General features: G+C 39.9%; 1 protein-coding gene across 1 annotated transcript; it reads left to right on the forward strand.

The window, feature by feature from the left end:
• The first annotated feature begins 353 nt into the window (after positions 1 to 353).
• On the forward strand, positions 354 to 8,474 carry LOC306984200 (lysosome-associated membrane glycoprotein 1-like). The gene is made up of 6 exons (XM_079585327.1): positions 354 to 678; positions 1,864 to 2,351; positions 2,514 to 2,633; positions 3,157 to 3,226; positions 3,846 to 4,016; positions 6,993 to 8,474. Exons 1-6 carry the CDS (start codon positions 633 to 635, stop codon positions 7,130 to 7,132), a joined length of 1,035 nt encoding a protein of 344 aa, XP_079441453.1. The 5' UTR covers positions 354 to 632; the 3' UTR covers positions 7,133 to 8,474.
• Positions 8,475 to 20,071: the final 11,597 nt, after the last annotated feature.

The raw sequence follows: 20,071 nt of genomic DNA on the forward strand, positions 1-20,071 counted from the left end.
AAGTTGGAAGTGGCTGGTTTTAGGTGGTCTTTTAGCTGGTCTCCCGGCTTGACCAGCTAAGACCAGTCTGGTTAGCTAAAAAAATTAGTCCAAAACCCCTCTAAAACCAGGTTAAACCTAGTCTTTCACGTGAAGGCAGAATAAAAACGCTACAGGCATAGCCTATGTCATGGGAATGTGGTTTTAATTATATTTTTTACAAGACATTTGTAAACATAAAACTTCAAAAGAGAGGAAAAACAACTAAGAACTGCTTGGTTGCCACATAATATAAGATTCTCAATGAATATCTGTATTAAAGATGATTGCCACGATATCATTAAAGCAGTTCTTCTAAATAAAAAACAAGTAAAACCGACAGTGACAGAATCCCATATCGTCTGTTAATTTTCGTTTTCTCCAACGCAAGCTAACACGGTGTTGTATTTCTGTGACGCTTGTTTCACTAACTGTGATTGGACAAACACTCAAAGCTAGTGTGGTGAAGAACTTCCTTTACCTTATCAGTGGTTTCGTTTCAGAGAAATAAGTTCGCTGTGTTACAGGCTTTCGACACCAGTTTCTTGCGCTGCTTTACTGCTGATGATCCAGACAGTTTTTTGTGTCAGGTACATCGGAATAAAGGCGTAAAAATGAGTCACGGATTAATCTTGATCGCGGTTTTCATTGCTGCAACAGGTAAAGTACACTATTTTACATTATTACTCGCTTTAAAAGGAAATGTTAAATTCCGCCGTGTGTGTCCACCATTAAGTTAGCCAAATTAAACACGGTGTGATTTAGCCTAATAGTACCATAACATACTGAATTGCACTGCACTGGAACTTGAAAAAAATAACGTAGCCTACTAACATATGGTAGCTAGCTCATTTTAAAAAAGTGCAAGCCATAAAACTGACTGTTTTCATCAATAAGGAAGTGATTGCTGTAACAGCCTGCAACTTCTCGCAAACACCTATAGCCTAATTTAATTAATATTTAACTTTTGTAAGTTATTGAGAACGATTTTTTAAAACAAAAATAACAGCAAAGATATTCATTGTTTGACATACTTTTCGGGAACTAAAGTTGTTTCGATTTCCATGACTTGAAACAACGCTATGAAGAGAAAGTGAGGGTCAAATTTAGCAGGCTGAGGTCAAATTTTGTAGAGCGTCAGAACATTATATAGCTATAGAGTAAAGAGCAAGAAATAATAATAGTCTGAAATGTTTTTGTCTTGAAGTTAGGATGATGTAAGCTAGTGCATATTAGTACCTTAAAGGTACATATTGGTACCAAAAGTGTACATATTAGTACCTAAATGGTACATTTACCCTTTTAAAGGGGAGGGGGGATTTAAGGTTTATTGGAACACTTTTTCCCAGTCTCAATGGCAAAAAGTGACCCAATCACCCTGAATTCCCCCTACCGTCCCAGTGACAGCTTTTAAAACATTTCTTCTGAGAGTGTACCCAAGTGTACATATTTCTCTACTGGTAAACAAACTTTCCATAAAGCAAAGATAGTGTCAGTTATTTTGTCAGCACTTTCTGTTGTGCGGCTAATCTAAGGATCACACATCACGTGAATTATCACATTTCCCTATTGGGAAATTGTAACGTGTGTGTACTTGTGACAGCGTGCACACTTGTTGGGAGGAAGTGAATGTATGTAAACATGTGCAAAACAGATGGAGGCTCTCTGTATAGTGTGTACTTTCTTCTCAAATACTTTTACCTAGCTAAATGTTTTATACAGGTAATTATTATTATTATTTATAAATTATGAATCTTTTGTTCTGACACTGAATTATTTTGGCAGATGTAGCTCCCGCTTGGGAACAAATTTTCTCACATTCTTTGTCTGCATCTTTTTCCTCAGCTCTCACCTCAGGTGAATATAGTTTACCCCCAGTACCACTCCCAACGACCCACAGCCAGAACACAACGACCCACAGCCAGAACACAACGACCCACAGCCCGAACACAACGACCCACAGCCCGAACACAACGACCCACAGCCCGAACACAACGACCCACGGCCCGAACACAACGACCCACAGCCCGAAGACAACGACCCACAGCCCGAACACAACGACCCACAGCCCGAACACAACAACCCACAGCCCGAACACAACAACCCACAGCCCGAACACAACGACCCACAGCCCGAACACAACGACCCACAGCCCGAACGCAACAACCCACAACCCGAATGTAACAACCCACCAACCACCCACAACAACTGCCCTTCCAGGACCAACGCCACCCACCAACATGACAAAGGGAAGTTATAATGTTACTGATGATAAAGGCAATATCTGTATTCTGGCTGACTTGGGAATCGGGATCCGTGTGAACACCAGTGGGGTAAGATGCTTTCTGTTGGAGGGATAGATCTACGGTACATCCAAATGCGATTCCTGCTTATTATATGTAAACCGCTTGTATCCTTCACACTGTCTACCTTGTAATTTCTCCATATTCCATAAACATATTATCCATTGTTCTGAAACATTTCTGTCGTTCTAGGTCAATGGCACGTTCATTGTTCAGCCAAGCAAAACTACTTCCACTGGACAATGTTTGGATAAAACTGCTAATATCACTCTCCGGTTTGATGAAGGCCATTTAATCCTAACATTTAAAAATGTAAGTCTGTTTATGAATTTTCAAGCATAGCCTATTCTATTAATGTTGTCATGTATGATGGAATTTAATCAACAAAAGATTTCATATACCTTTAGAAAATCTAGAATATTCTTTTACCATTGTAGTTTATATCAGGCTAGTGGATTTTTTAGTGCAAAAAGAATTGATGTATCTTTCAGTCCAACCTGAGTTTGTGTGGTCTGAAAACAGAACTTTGGGGCACTTTAGGAGGAAGTATAAAAGACTGTGTTATTTATTCTCTCTTCCCGAGTTGCCTCTCAGCAACAATGTAACCAATAAGCTCACTGGGAGGCACCAGGTGTTCTCAGCTGATTGATTACGATATGGTGACCCAGTTATGTAGATAATGTTTGTTACTCGGGTGGTTTTTTGATTGTTACAGGATTTTTGTTGTGATTTGAAAAGTGTGTGATGGTTTTATAATGCATTATGGTTCTTCTTCTAGTGTGTTTGTGTATTGTGGATAACATTCTAATGATCTTTTTTTTTTTTTACTTTCCAGGATGAAACAAAAAAAAGGGTCTATGTCGAGTTTGTGGAGTATTATTTGAAATATGCTTTCAAAACTGGAGGTAAATTCCCTGCCATATGACTTGCCTTGTAAAACACCCACAATAACACACATCCTCCATTTTCAGCAATTTATTTCAAGGACTTTCAACTGTTACTGTATAGTTACAGTTTTTATGAGGCATCTAAACAAAGAGGTTAAATATTAGTATTATAAAAAAAATTACTTTAATAAATTATATAAATTTTTTTACTCATTCGTTCCTCAAAAATCTAATGAAAGAAGAATTCTTGCTTGAAAACCTTTTAAAGTGATATAAATAGCCAAGCCTCAATAAAAAATAAAAAAACACACTAGGCCATGCAGGTCAACCAGTTTGGCAACAGTAAATGTCACATGCTGACAAGGAAGTATAGGAAGATTACTGTCATTTTGGTTACAGTAAATGTGTCCTTTCCCTCACTGTGAAAAATCCATGTGTGAATGCATTTAATTTTGAATTTAAAGAACAATATGACCTTGCATAAAGACTAGTTTTTATGTCCATGTGAATACATTTTCCCTATATTCCCTAATTTCAAATGAGTGGTAGTGAAAGAGTTTGACCTATAATTATGACTTTTATTGTTACAATTTCGTTTGTATGTTTGATCAAATTGTTTTTATTTTTGTCAACAAAGCACCGGGAGATTTCACCGGGTATAACGAGTCTCTTGAGCTGTTTTCCGTGGCTCCGGGACACTCTTACTCCTGCAGTGCTGAGACCGTGTACATGGGGAAGGGTGTGAGTCTAGATCTGACCAATTACAGACTTCAGGCCTTCAACATCAAAAACAAGGCATTTGGCACATGTAAGTATAGAGAGTAATGACACTTCAAAATCTTAAAGCACCCGGTCCTTGTAGTCCTTAAAGAAACCTTTATGTTACACTCTACATCAAGTTATGTTGCTATTTGGACTACACTTTTTGCCTTTTTTATGCACTGTATAGCTTATGTCCTGGTCACAGTGATTTTACCAAGTAAGACATGTTCCTGGATCAACATATTTTGTGTCATATTCCTAACTCTACCCATAACTTATCCCTAAAATCAGAGGAAAATGATGGTGAATAACACTGATGTAGAAGAACTGGTTGTAAGCCTAAACTGTAAACTCAAATCTGATTGGTTGATTGGAATGTTGTTCCAGGATCAACAAAGATGTTGCACTTGCACTGCAAAAAAATGCTTTTCTTACTTAGTATTTTTGTTTTGTTTCCAGTCCAAATATCTAAAAATTATTAAATCAAGAAGCATTTACTAGAGAAGTAAAATTACATAAGAAATTCTATTTTGTTTTAAGATAAAAATAAAGTAATTTAAGTAGTTTTTGCTTAAAACAAGCTAAATTATCTGCCAATGGGGTAAGAAAAAAAAATCTGAATTCGAATGGAAAACAAGAAAAAAAATCTGAATTCAAATGGAAACCAATAATTTTTTTCTTACCCCATTGGCAGATAATTTTGCTTGTTTTAAGCAAAAACTACTTAAATTACTTTCTTTTTATCTTAAAACAAAATAGAATTTCTTATGTCATTTTACTTCTCTAGTAAACGCTTCTTGGTTTAAGAATTTTTAGATATTTGGACTGGAAACAAAACAAAAATACTAATTAAGAAAGTATTTTTTGCAGTGGTGGTGAAATCACGTTCACCATTATGTCCTACATACTTTGTACAGCTTGTTTACAAAGGTTGCAAAGGAGCTGGTTAGACCAGCCAGATGACTCTAAACAACCAGTGCTAAGAAAAATGTATAAAGTCCAAAGTTATAAATTCCATATAACTTTAATAAAAGCCTATAATAATACGCTATTATTAACTAATGTGGATGCATGTTTTTTGTTATGTTTTAAATCATATGAAAATCTGCTACTTTTTTAAATGGCTTTTTTCTTTCTTTCTTTTTTGACAGTATTACTTTAAAAGTCATGCAAATTGAATTATTATCAACAACTGTAAATGAGCAGTTGTGTCTGCAATTTTGGCCACCTTTTTAAGTATTATGTATATCTTTATCTACTAAATTATTGCTATTTTAAGACTGGAAAACACTACACAACTTTTGCCGAGATTTACAGTTTGGATGAATCGACGCTATATGATGTTTTATGGACTAGTTGCACGTGGCCGCCATTTTGGATTTCTCAACAGCGAGTGTGCGGTTAGACACTTCTGGTTTCGCATTACGTCCGGTGCAGGGAGCCGGAGAAAGCCGAAAATTACATTTTATAGTTGTTTATAGAATCAATTATATAACTTAAAATACTACCAAGATCTATATTACTATCACACGAGCCAATGGCAATTAAATGCACGGATGCATAGTCAGATTAATGAATGAAATATAACTGTTCACGAACGGAAGATTGTATTGGACTCATGCTGCATACGCAATGACAATTATGCCAACTGTAAATATAGTTACAACTACGATCAGAGTTGTTAAATAAAATACCCCGTGAACATTCACACGTGTGCCCTGTGATAGGCTACAATTTATCTCCATAAATACTATTTTCTCAATTCTGCGTATATATTTTCTCTTACTCGATCAATATTATCATCACATATTTTACATTTACATTTTTAACTGTAGGTAACATTACCACAAAAATGTACTATAAGTTTGTGTATATTTTACACATAGTAAAATACTGTATGTGCTGCTTATAAACACCAGACAGATCATGATTTATGAAACGGATGCTCTTTACTCATCTCACTTGCACAAAATAAATGCAAGTAATAGAAAGCATAGAAACTCACAGGTGAAATACACAGAAAATGATATGCATTTAAAAATTTGGTCGGGTTGAAGTCATCCCTCCGGATCTTCTGCATCCACTCAAGCCGTACCGCAGCGTCAACGGGGAATGCATGAAAGCTGACTTAGTTGTAACGTGACGAAGCGGTAAATATAACGGCACACATCAATGAAGTGCTGAGGCTGTCACCCTCCGAAAGGCAAGTCGCCTCTCTTGAATCCTAAAAACACTCATTGTGAAAAATGAACTCTCTAGTAATGGAACTCGGTCGCTGTTGTCTCTTGCTCTCGCTGTCTCCCGCTCTCGCTGTCAGATCACCGGAAGTACTGGCCCGCACACTCAGGGTTCGAACGTCAACGGTCGCCATTTTGTGCACGGAGCGAATTAACAAGGTTCGGGAGGAACACGTTCTAATGATCAAACCATCAAGTCATTCCAACCAGCATTCAGTAATCAACAGGTCCACTCAATCAGCATGAGTAAGGCCTATAAATACACGCAGTCGACTCGCCAATATTCCTCGACAGTCTTCAGCATCCCTCCACCACCCCTTCTCCTCACACTTGCCTGGTTATCTTCCTAACCAGAGATAGGAGGGAGAGGACCCAATTTCTGAGCTCGGAGCCCTCCCCCAAATAGCCAGCACGCCAGATACGCATAACAGTTTACTCTCTGATCATCCGTAAGTGTGAACTCGTGAATTGCTGAAAGTCAGAGCCAGTCTTCAGATTTGAGTTGACAGATTTTACAGAAAATTGTGCATGATCACAGATTATTTTTTCTCAGACTATAATTCCATCCAGTCAGAGAATCAAACATGTTTGATATTGTTTGTTGTTTAGTGTAGGATTCCCAGTTTTTCTTGAACCACTCACAAAGTTGGCAAGTTTATGCCTAGTGTTTTAAAAATGAAGTCGTGTGGTGTGTTCCAACCTTTAATTTTTGCCTTAAAAACTAGAAAATTGACTTTCTTCCAATGAGATATAAATTCACTGTGCTCTGTTTGTTTGTCCAACAGCTGATCTATGCAAGGCTGATAAACCGGACTACCGCGTTCCCATCGCCGTGGGCATAATCCTCATCATTCTCATCGCCATTGTAGTCATTGCTTATCTTATCAGCAGAAAACGGAGAAGTAATGGGTACCAGTCACTATAGAGGCCTAAAAGTCCTGATTTATACCAGCTATTCTGGTTTGCAGGAGATTTAATGCTGTTATGTACGTTTTAAGTGAATGTTACTCATATACCGATGATGAACATGGATGGGTTAGGATCTGTACAAACAATGTTTACTATTCAGAGACCGTACGCCACATCCTAACACAAGCTGCAACCATACAAACAAATGCATGCCTTATTTAGCCTACCTTCAAAAACCTTTTTAAAAGAACCTAACCTAATCCTGACATTACAGAAGGATGTGCAAAATATACTCTTGCTCCATCTTGTGTAAGTGTTGTTTTCTGCAGGTGCTCTTCACTGCTCGTCTCATGCATTGCATTTTCTGTGATTGGCTCATCAGCCAATGTTAATCTGATTAATATGTCCAAATTTGGTTTTAAACCAAAAGGATGCATAAAAGGGAATTCAGTTGCTCATGTTTATGTTGGGATATATATAGGCCTTCACTGTGTTTTGTTGTTAATAATAGAAAGGATTTTTCTTTCTGTTGTGCATGTTTTTTGTTTTCTTGTTTTTTTGCTAACGGAAGGGCTTTACTATACTGTATTGTGGTCTGATCCTTTAACTCAAGCTAAATGCACTAAATAAAGGGAATAATGTGTAATTTTGGATACATAAAATAAATAATTTGTCCCAAAAAATGCTTACTTTTTTTATATATTTAGCTTTGAATAAAAAACGTAACACACAATGTCATGGTAATGTATGTATGATGCTGGTCCTGATTTGTTTTTCTCACCCTGCATTGCATTACGTGAGGTTTTCGTAGTTTACTTGCTTTAATTCATTTTATATGGATTACCATTTGTATATTAGTGCAAAAAATATTTTTGTTCACTTGACTGCTAATTCTGTGGTGTAGAAATGGAAGAGGGAAAACACAAGCATTATTTTGGGCATTGTGTTATGTGGCGGTGCAGATGCAGAATCGTGCAAAAGCGTATCGTTTTCTATTGATTTCACCCAAATATGCGTCCACGCTTTGACTAAAAAAAATTTGAGCAACATATCTAAAATCATCCTCTAAATTATTCTTTTTTTTTTCTTTTTTTTTTTGGTTTTAGTAAGTAATCAACTTTTTCAAATCTCTTTTATGACTTTATTCATGCTATAAGGTTAAACTTTCACTGTGTAAACTCAAATGTTGTCATTAATGAAGAAATTAAGTTATCATAACTTAACATTACATAAAATAGCAAGTTTTGGCATAAACATTAAACACGTGTGTTTAATGTACTCGTTTGGCAGCAAAAATCTTTCTACGTGTGTTTCTGTAACAAATTATACAACAGAAATAAAATGATTAATATACATACAAATATTCCATAAACATCCATTTATATAAAGAGTAATCTAAATATATATAACTATGACATTAATAAAGCGTTGAACCATGTTAAGTGATTATTCTATACATCTCCACAAGAGGGCGCTACTAGCACGTGAATGCTGTTAACAGGGCATGCAATATGCATGTGATGATGAGCAACTGATCATTGCACGTTAATAATCATCTCTAAATCGTACTTATATCCAACAATAACGTGATAAGATATACACAAGCATCTCCCATCAACATAATGTAGAAACACTACAATACAAGCTATGCTAATTGGCAGCCATATTGCGCCAGAACGCCCACCACACACCAGCTTATTGGTGGAGAGGAGACAGAGTGAATGAAGCCAATTAGTATATATATATATATATATATATATATGGGGATGATTACTCTAGTAAGTGTAGTAATACTCTCTAGTAAGTGTAGAAATCTACAATGCACTTAGTTTTATTATGATGTAATTTACTGTATATATGACTGTTTTTAGGCCAGGTGGTAAACGCTGTCATTCTTTTCGAACACTGTTGCTCTTCAAACAACAGAGTCATCAATCAGGTAATGCACACAGAAAGAGTTTTTGTTTGAATACCATTAAGTTACCCAAGTTATCTTGTAATAATTTAGACCTGGGCCGTGGCATGGCATGGCGTCGGCAGACCTGGGCTGTGGCATGGCAGAAGCACATCACGTCTGCTCCCCTGGCTTCCTGCACTGCCGGTGCCACGGCCCAGGTCCGCCCAGGCCAGTCCACGCCAGGAATAGGAAAAAGATCTACCGCCAGCAGTCAATTTTGATATTCTAGGTATTATTAACTGGCTGGAATTTTGAGATTGCAATAGACGTGAAGGACTATAATGCGTTAAAGGAGAACTCCGGTCAATTTTAACATTGAGCTCAATTTTTTGTAAATTTGGAGTGCTGTCAATACAGAGAACAACGACAAAAATCGGTGTTGCCTACACCGTGTTATCCTCTTTTTAAAATTTGCACCCTATTGACTTGAATGGGGCAAGTTTTAAACCTGCTTTTAGCCTCTTAACATCCTTAATGTTTCATTACAAGTGCCCAGCCATGTTGAGTGATTCCTTCAGAGTGAACACGAGTGAATCTGACTGCAGTAGATGTGAAAGACATGAATAAAAATGATGTTATATCAGCCAGCGCACATACCTGTATTTAGTTCCTGTTTTCGGTCGAAGTCCAAAGTAGTCGATTGTCGAGTTGAAGCGCATAGGTTTAGTTACTTAGATCACGAGCGTGAACTCGACAATCGACTACTTTGGACTTCGACCGAAAACAGGAACTAAATACAGGTATGCGCGCTGGCTGATATAACATCATTTTTATTCATGTCTTTCACATCTACTGCAGTCAGATTCACTCGTGTTCACTCTGAAGGAATCACTCACATGGCTGGGCACTTGTAATGAAACATTAAGGATGTTAAGAGGCTAAAAGCAGGTTTAAAACATGCCCTATTCAAGTCAATAGGGTGCAAATTTTAAAAAGAGGATAACACAGTGTAGGCAACACCGATTTTTGTCGTTGTTCTCTGTATTGACAGCATTCCAAATTTACTAAAAATTGAGCTCAATGTTAAAATTGACCGGAGTTCTCCTTTAAGAGCTCGCTCAAGTACTGCGGAGCTAAACCATTTAGTGCCTTGTAAGTAATCAGCAATATTTTCAATTTTATACAATGTTTACCGTATTTGGTTTGGGATTTTGTTAAATAAATTTCTAAATAAATGTGACTTATAGTCCAGTGTGACTTATATACGTTTTTTGTTTTTTCATGCCGCATTTTTTGACTGATGCAACTTATAGTCCGGAAAATTCGGTAATAGGGAGCCAATGCAGTGTTGACAGAACAGGGCTAATATGGTCAAACTTCCTGGTTCTGGTAAGAACTCGAGCTGCTGCGTTTTGAACTAGCTGTAGTTTGTTTATTAAGCGTGCAGGGCAACCACCCAGTAGAGCATTACAATAATCTAGCCTAGAGGACCAAGGTACCAAAACTACGAAGAGTACTTTGCTTGCTGCTTTGCAAAAGCGCTTCTCCAACATTGAACACATCCTGCTTTACTGTATCGCAAAGTTACTCGATCCAAGGTAAAAAAAAACTTTTTTTTTTATTATAATAAATAAGTTTACATTTTTTGTTAAATGAGTGTTTACATTTTTATATATTATTAAGTTTCTATATTAAATAGTTTCATCATAATGATAAAAATAATAAATGTTGGGGTGATCTATTACATTTTAATTCTAAAATGCAAGATATTTTTTTTTAGCATAGAATGAATGCTTATATTGTTTTTTTGTTTAAAGGGTAACTAAACCCTAAAACAACTTTTTTTTAAGTTAATGATCTGTAAGACTGGGGCTTTATTAATGCCGTTCATTGATTCAAGTAAATTTGCTCACATTTGGATATAAAGTGTTTTAATTTACAATATATGGTGTAAAAACGTCTGAGTGCTGCTCTCTTCAGGTTGAACGGTGGCTACTGCAGTTGAATTTTCCTATTGGATGTTGTGGTACCGCGTGACATAAGCAGGTACCAGCTCACCACGCCCTCGTCTACAGAGAGATGTGTCTCAGGTGCAACCCCCCCTTCGCCGGGCTCTGCCCACTTTTCCAGCCTTTTTCTAATATTGCCAGTGGGTGGAGTCAGGCTCTGATCAGGGGTTGAGTTACCCTTTAAGGTCTAAAGATCGATTGTTCTCCAACACAGACACTGCAAGGCATGTCAAAGAAATGGTGGTACTGTCGCTGCAAAAAACGTCTGTTGGAGAGACAGCCACAGCTGAGGAGCACAGAGAACCAGCTGTCAAAAGGCCTCACAGTGACCAGCCAGGTACCTGGACAGTGTTTTTGAAGAAATTGCAGATGGATGTGCATCTACATCCATGAGCAGAGCTCCAACCGGTGCTACCATACAGCTGGAAGCATACCTTTGAGAGGCCACTGTGCATCATTCAGACAAACCCTTCAAGTACTGGGCAGTTAATAATCTGCAATTTCCAGCTCTGGCTCAAATGGCACAAACATATCTTTCAGCCCCTTGCAGCATACCTGTCAACACTCCCGTTTTCACCGGGAGTCTCCCGTATTTCACACCCATCTCCCGCCCCCCTCCCGTTTTGTCCTTTCTCCCGTGAAACTCCCGTAATTTGTATTCCCAAACGTCGTTATATGAATAATCACATCAATATATTATTCCGAGGTTGCCCAGTTGCCAGATCTTGTATGAAACCCATCCTACTCGCGCTATCAACACATCATACACATCTAAACCCATTTGTGAGCTCAACCTGGCAACCTACAACTCAGTAGCGCTGTTGACGTGCGCAGATCGACGCGGGAAGTTGAATAAAGCGTCACTGGTAGAAATGGGAAGAGAAGACTCCGTGGTAAATATTTCACGTAATTAACGCAGCATCCGTTTTTTCTGTCATCCTTTGACTGGCGTTACATTATATGATGCGCTTTTATTCTTGCAAATGCTTTTAAACCATTCAAGACAAATTGAGCGCCAGAATCGAGTTCTCTGTCGGCTTGAAGTTGACCGAACTAACACGCAATTCTGCAAAAATGTCCGTTTTGTTTTTTTCGAGTATCCCCATAAGAGCAGACTGAGCACTCTTAAATGAGTTAAATAGTTTTAAATGAACATAAAGAAGAGTTGTGAGAGAATGATGCGCGTGTGAGATCCGCGTCTCTGTCAGCGGCGGCTGCTCTTAAAGACACAGTAGCCAAAAAAAAGCTTTCAGTCAGTAAAGTTAATCAAAGAACAAAGGGAACAGAGAAAAACACTCACTGCTCTTGACAAAAGAACATTTGTAACTTTAATAAGGATTCATCTATGTATACAGGAAATATACAGACATTTTATAAAGTTATCAAACAGTTTGCACTGCATAAATGTTAAATTATACATTTATGCAGTGCAAACTGTTTGATAACTTTATAAAATTTCTGTATATTTCCTACCTTTTAGACAAATATTTAAAATATACTGTCTTTGTTGTTTCTACATTCATTTGGAGATTAAATGTGAAGTGAAATTATGACATTATAAATTATATAAAAAGGTTTTTATCGTGAGTGATCAGATTTTTTTTATTTCTAACCAAGCCCCCCCCCCCCCCCCTCCCTTTCGATCTCCCGTATTTTAGTACCCAAATGTTGACAGGTATGCCTTGCAGTAATGTGGAAAGTGAAAGTTGGTTAGCTTTGTGTCACATATTCTGAATGAAAGCAGAAGCAGGCTTATTGCTGAACATGCAGAGATACTTCTGTTCCTTAAAAATAACCTGCCACTTACTTTTGAAAAAATAATCCTAATTGACTCACTGCCTTCTTCAAAAACAAAGTACTGTGAGGAACATCCTTAGCTTATATTTCTTAACACTCTTCCTGCAGTTATAATGTTGCTCACGCAGATCACCAGTACACTGTAATATTTCACTGTACACTTTCTGCTGTGATTACACTGTTACACAGTGTTATTATATTATAAACATTTGTTCTGTGATATTTGTTTGGCACTTTATGACAACTTTGTGACAGGCAGGTAAAAATTAAATGTATTATTGGTTATTATGCATTTTGGAGATTATTTGACACTGTTAAATTTGTGATAATTATTTATTTTTTCATAATATGTTTTGCATAATATGAGTTGAAGTTGTTTGTAATAAATATACTGTCCTATATTCATTAGTCTCATTGTGTTCTTGGAAAATTGCCACATAAGAAAAAAGCAGTACAAGAGGCAGTGGTATCCGCGGGTACCAGAAAAAAAAAAAAATCTGTACTCGTTCCTTAAAAAGTGGTATCGGTGCATCCCTAGTGAATAGGATAATGAAAGCGATGATTGTTTTTTTGAGGGTGTTCCGTTTTAATTTATTTTCCCTTTGTCTCTTTCAGTCCTAGGCTAAGGTCACTGTCCTATCGCTTCCTGCCGTGATGAGATCGCATCAGAGCTGGCTTCCAGACTAGCTTCGGATTTTCGCCAACTAACTGAAAGCCAGTGGAGCTTTTTATTCCAGTCCTGTCTATCCTGTCCATCCCCTCTCTACCTCAATTTAGCCTATGTTGAGACCAGGCAATGGAGTTCATTTACACCAAAAGAGAGTCTCAACATCCCTACGGATCCAAATAAACTTTTAACTGACAAAGTAACAAGTGAAACACAAGGGCTATAAATACACAGGGGCAAACAAGCTAAGGAAATGAGGAAACAAGATACACCTGGGGAGACGAATCAACATGAAAAACTACATAGGACTACAAAACACAAGACAGGAAATGACAAAAGTACACACAAGACAAGGGGAACACAAGACCGAAATCATGACAGTCTACGTCGTCTTGCAGCGATACGCACCAACAGAAGACTCAATCCAAGATGTCTATGCAGACTTTGCAGATCACTTTAATGGAAAATGTCCCAATTGGCAAGAAGAAGGGAAGGAGGTGCTATGAATTTAATATAAACTCCACTGTATGCCGTATCATCAGGGCAAATTATTCCCTTACTCACGCAATGTCTGTTTAACTATGAGTTCCTGATGCATAAACTGTGGGGTCGAGGAGGTCCTTAAAGCTGCTATCATACCGGATAAGTACGACGATATGATCACCAAACAAGTGTGTTTTGCAGGAATAGCTGTTTGATATTCTTGGGATAGAACAGTTAATTGGTGCGTTCAAGTCATGTCGAAAAGATTGTGTTTGAACGCACATGAACGGCACCACAATGTGGTAAATTCCAGTAGGAAGCAGGTTTTTCTAATTCTTTCTCATGTCTTTCTCATTCTGTTCTCTTGAATGATCCTTGCCAGCTGGCATCTCAACTCTTGGGCTGTTTGGAGCAGATCATTTCCAAAGATAAACCTGTTACTTTAGGAACACACACAAACATACATTTTATATTTATATACTTTACACCCCTTCAAAATCCTACCCTATGCCTCAATGTGGCGGAGGGGTGGCACTGGGTGTCTGTCGACGATGCACAGCGGGGATTCAACCCCCCAGAAGGTTCAACCAAGCTGAGAAGACAGACTTCCAGCTGGCACTAGCCAGTCGGGACCAGCTAAATAGGGAGGTTCCGGTCCTAGAGGCCCAGCAAGCCATGGACCTGACAAAAGAGAAACCCAAGCTACTACAACAACGAACATGGACCCCAGTACCCTGCACGTCCGTGCGCCCGCTCTCCGGTGGCGGAGCGACCCGTTCACGTGCGAGGGGCTGCTAAGAATCACAGGTAGAAGGCCGCCTTCTGGAAACCGACCACGGAACAACAACACCAAAATCTACATCGGCACCTACAACGCCAGGACAATATCCTGGGAAACGGATCTGGCTACCATCATCGCTGAGAAAAACAACATCCAGTGCGACATCCTGGGCCTATGCGAGACACTGCGTCGCGAGCCCATGCACATTAGATGGGAAGATGGGTCGATGGTGGCACTGGTAGCTGGTGAAGGGGACAGGACGGTCGGTGGCATCGGCTTCATCATCTCCAGACGATGGGCGACGTCCATCGGCCTGGTCGACGTGACCAACCCACGAGTCGGTATGCTCACCCTGGCGCTGACCAACAAGACGACCATCTGCATCGTGCAGGTATATGCGCCGACCACAGCAGCCAAGGAAGACAAAATCGAGCAGTTCTACGAGGACGTCGAAGCAGCCATCGCCCCCCGTGCAACATACCACATCCTGATGGGCGATTTCAACGCCAAGGTGGGGTGGGGGCTTGACGAAGAGAAGTTTGTCAGCCCCTTCGGCAGTGGCGACCGGAACAACCGGGACGAGCGGCTGGGTCCAGTCGCCTCTACATCGGCAACAGCTTCTTCCAGAAGCGCCTCGGCCGTCGCTGGACGTGGCTCTCGCCAAACGGCAATACGAAAAACGAAATCGACTACATCCTCTGCAGCCACCGCCGCCTCCTCCAAGACGTCTCTGTCATCGGCAAAGCGTTCTGTACAGGCAACGACCACTGACTGCTGCGTGCCAAACTGACTGTCGACTCCAGGGTGGAGAAGCGCACATTCGCACTGATCGAATGTGCCGATCTGACCCGATCGTCTTCCGGCACTATGTCGACAGTACCAACTGGGCACAGACCAACGAGGACATCACGAGTGACTGGGACTGGGAGTTCACAGAACGGCTGCGAAAGGCGCACGATGTTGCTGCAAAGCCACGCACAAAAGATCAGACCAGCCGAATATCGGACAACACCAAAGCCCTTTTGCTGAAAAGGCGGCAAATGAGATCGGACGGCGCAGACCATGTGGAATACAGTCTGCTGTGCAAGCTGGTCAGGGCGCGGCTCAAAACCGACCTGGAGCAGTACAAGCCCAGCCGTCTGCTAGTGGCGGCCGAGCAGAAGAGGAGTTTGAAGAGGTGCAGACGGCTGATGCGGCTGAAGCGCGATCAGGTGCCGGCGCTAAAGACACCAGACGGACGGACGACAAGAACCCGACTGGGCATCGAGGCTGAGTGCAGCCGTTTCTACACGGACCTGTTTGCCAGCAAGACACCAGTCGACCCGCCCGAAATGCAGCATGACGCTATTCCAGCCATCCCGACAGTGTTGACCAGTGAGGTCAGGCACGCGATCCAGAACATTCAGAAAGATCGGGCGCCAGGGCTGGACGGAATCGAGGTCGAGCTGCTCGAGGTGGGTGGACCTACGCTCTGGGCAACATTGGCCAGCCATTTCAGCCGCTACATGGCGCAGAGACGAACAATGGAAGACGGCCAAGACGGTGCTGCTGTAAAGAAGGGTGACCGCGAACAGCTGAGCAATTATCGGCCCATCTGGCTCCTGCCGACCGCATACAAGTATGCAGTATCTGTGTTTTTCTGTCACCCGTTGACTAGCATTGTATGATCGCGCTCTTATTAATGTGAATGCTTTTAAACCATTCAAGCGTGACAAGACTAAAGAGAACGCGCTATAAGTCCTGCCAATCAACTAGGAATAGACCCCTTTTCAGTTAGTAAACATGGTGACGGTTCAGTTAGACACCATTTGTGGGCGGAGGCAGAACGATCCCTCTGGCCGCTTCACTAACGCTAGTTTGCCAGTTTTGTTAGCTTGTTTTTTAACAATGACTGGAGAAAATCCGATTTTATCTTAATGTGCAAGCTCACTCACTGTCCAGGACCGCGATTGTTATTTGTAAAAGTTAATTTTAACGGACGGAACCAGATTGGCCGACCCGTACACGCTCACTCAATGATGAACGATCTGACACTGACATGATTAACGTTAACGCAGCCTCCGGTCGAGTGGCCTGACTTCTACACCGACCCGATAAAGAAACTGCGAAACTGAGTGTATATAAATATTTAGATACCGATGAAACCGATATTACCCGTGTTGTCACAAGAAATTGTCTTGTGCATTGGGAAAAAACCACAGTGTGGAAGGTAGATTTTTCTACCATCAGCATTTTCAGTGCTTGTTTTTTTTCCACACTATAAATTTACCAGAACTTCCCCGTCTTACCCATACAGTAGCAGTCATGAGATCCTGAGGTTACGATGAAACATCTCAACGAGCCTGTTTTGTCACTTTACATTATTTCAGTGTAATTTTCACTTCCTACATTTCTGTCACATGAATGACAAAAACACTTACTGCTTTTACTCAATCTTTTACTCAATCTCTGAGTTAAACAACTAGCTATTTGCCTTATGAAGGCAAATAGAATTAACCAATGCTATTTTTTGGTTTTCTTTGTAATTATTAATTTATTTTAAAGCTTCTGTCTTTATTTATTGGCACGTAGTAAGTTTATTTATTGGTGCATAGTAAGTTATTTTATTGGCATGAGTAAGATAGGATCATAGGCGCAATATATCAGGATATATATGGAGTGGGACATGATTTTGACCACTTCATTAAGTTATGTTTTCAAGAAAGCCTTTCTTTTAAAGTGAATTTCGTTTTGTATAAATTGTATTTTAATTTTAAGTGCCTGGATTTAATAACTAAGAAGCAAATATAGCAGACAATATAATCAGGACATGGAGGCACTTGCATTGCACGTGAACTGGATCTTGTCTCATAAATGAACCGAAACTCAGCGTATAACTTAAGCTACTTGCCTCACAAACATGAAAAAAACATATATAGAAAGTTTGAAATGTCTACTTTTCATTCAAAAATGAAAGAAAAAAACAGAATACTCTCTGCTTATGTAATCCGTATGAAATGTGCATTTATCTCTATAGAGGCGTTCACTAATGCGAAGATGGCGAGTCAGCATCGTCAACTTCATCTTTGCAGCTGACGCAGAAAACACTAGTTTATTAATAAACAATTAAAATGTCTCCTTGCTATATTTGACATATTAATAATCATTACTTTTGCTGATTCTTTGTGACAGCTTTTAGGTGCTTATTGGCAGTGTCACCCTCTGGTTACATGAACGCATCAGGACTGAAAACATGGAGATTTTTTATTAGACAATAATCGCACAACCTATTCGATATTCTATAATTAAATAAACTAATTGAGTATTTGAAAATTGTGACTCATCCCTAATATTCTCAATATGGCGGCCCCCTTGAGGCAACCCATGCAATGCTGCCTTCATGTGCTTCATTCCTACTTCCCACTTCTAAAGCCGAGATTATGAGCTCATCACATTCAAGTGCTTTGTTGTTACAATGAACAGGAATTATGGAGGACACCAGGTTTATTCTTGCCTATTTTTGGAAAAATCCAAAATGATATTTAATGTCCCATTCACTCCCTGCTGAAAAAACGCTCCCGTTAAAACCAGCCTAGGGTGGTTGGTTGGTCTTAGCTGGTTAAAGTTGGAAGTAGCTGGTTTTATCTTGTCTTCCAGCCTGGCCAAACTGGTGTTCAGGTGGTTTTTGCTCAGGACTTTGGTATTTTATACCCACATGCCAAAGATAACCTTTTTGAAATTTGGGGACAACGAATCCTTTCATATCGCAAGACCGAGAAGAGAGCCTTGGATCTTCCTGTTCAGACTAACATTTCTTCTGGTAAGAAAATCCTGCACAACAGCTCTGTACTTTCATGTCAAGTTGTAATATTTTGTCTATAATATAATGCACTTGTTTAAAGATTAATCCATTGTTCTTTCTGTTTAATGTAAAGACACTCTTGGAGATGTTGCTTTAAAAACCCTGCCAGCTATCCTTCCTCCATTGCCATTCAAAACGGGCTGCAAGATGGTTCGGCCCTCTTACCAGGAGGCAAAACAAGCATTTGTTGATTTATAGGTACATCATTTATGACAACACATTTTGGGTAATATTTTATCCATGTGTGCTAATTTACCATTTCAAAATTCTATTTAAAGGTTGGAACAAATATCATTCAATATTTGGAGGAGGAGCAACTCCTGTAGCTCAATTGGAGGCAATTCCCTCATGTCCTGCAGCTTGGGGATAAATTCATCCGCTCACAAGCCTTCGTCATTGTGGGAGGAGCGGCACTAGAGCAAGACAGGCTTTTACAAGCTGTGGATACATGCTGTGTGTCTGTTATTCGCATATCTCTCGAACCATTAGTCTGATGGACTTCAAACTTGACAGATGTCTTGCTACGGGCACGAGTAAGTTCAGTGCCAAGTTTGACGTTATTCGGATTAGAAATGCAAAAGATATCGGTAAAAGAAGCAAACGTTGGCTTTTGCCGCTGGCCACTTCCCCTCTCACACTGCACACTGAGTGAGCACAGCGCAGGACCAGAGGCCGAGAGGGTCAAAGAAAGCAGCGGAGTTTAAGGGCCAATCCCAATTCTACCCCTTACCCCTTCACTTACCCCTTCCCCTCTGTTTTGCTCGTGCACGTGGAGGGGTAGGGCTGTCTCGATTCTCTTTTGGTTGGAGGGGAAGGGCTAGGGGGAAGGGCCAGATAGCCCTTCAAACGAAGATTTTTCGGGACCACACTTCAAACGAAGGGGTATGAGAAGTGTCACTGCATACACCGGCTACAGACGCAAAATGGCTGCCCAAGCAAAAATTTAGACCATAAATGTAAGAATTGTTGACTTTAATAAGTATTTTAACGACAAATAATGGTTTGCTTTATGTTACATTCAATCTTGTGTTCATATTTACGGTCAGTTCCTTCAAAGAAACGTTTGTAAAAAAATCTCTTCTCCCCCGAACAAAGCACACAAGCTATTGGTGCGTTCAAGTCATCTCGTAAAGATCGTATTTATGAGTTGAACGCACATGAACGCCACACAGTGTCGTATTTCACACAGTTTCACACAGTAAATAAATAAATAGGTCAAAATAGGACAAACATAGGTCTGTACCTCCAACGTGTTAATACAACACCACAGAAAACAAGTCCTGTGCATCTTGGAAGTTTGTGATAAACATCGGCGCATCTCCTGTGACGTAGGCGACGACGTATAATGACGTGTAACGGTGTAGTAGTGGTGTCCCATTTCTTAGGGGAATATTTTCACCCCTACGCCTTGCCACTCTGTTTCAAGGGTCAAGGGGAAGGGGAAGGCGAAGGGTTAGGGGTAGACGAAGGGGAAAGGAGC

This window comes from Phoxinus phoxinus, assembly GCF_949152265.1.
Source record: "Phoxinus phoxinus genome assembly, chromosome: 2".
In the NCBI taxonomy this organism is placed as follows: domain Eukaryota; kingdom Metazoa; phylum Chordata; class Actinopteri; order Cypriniformes; family Leuciscidae; genus Phoxinus; species Phoxinus phoxinus.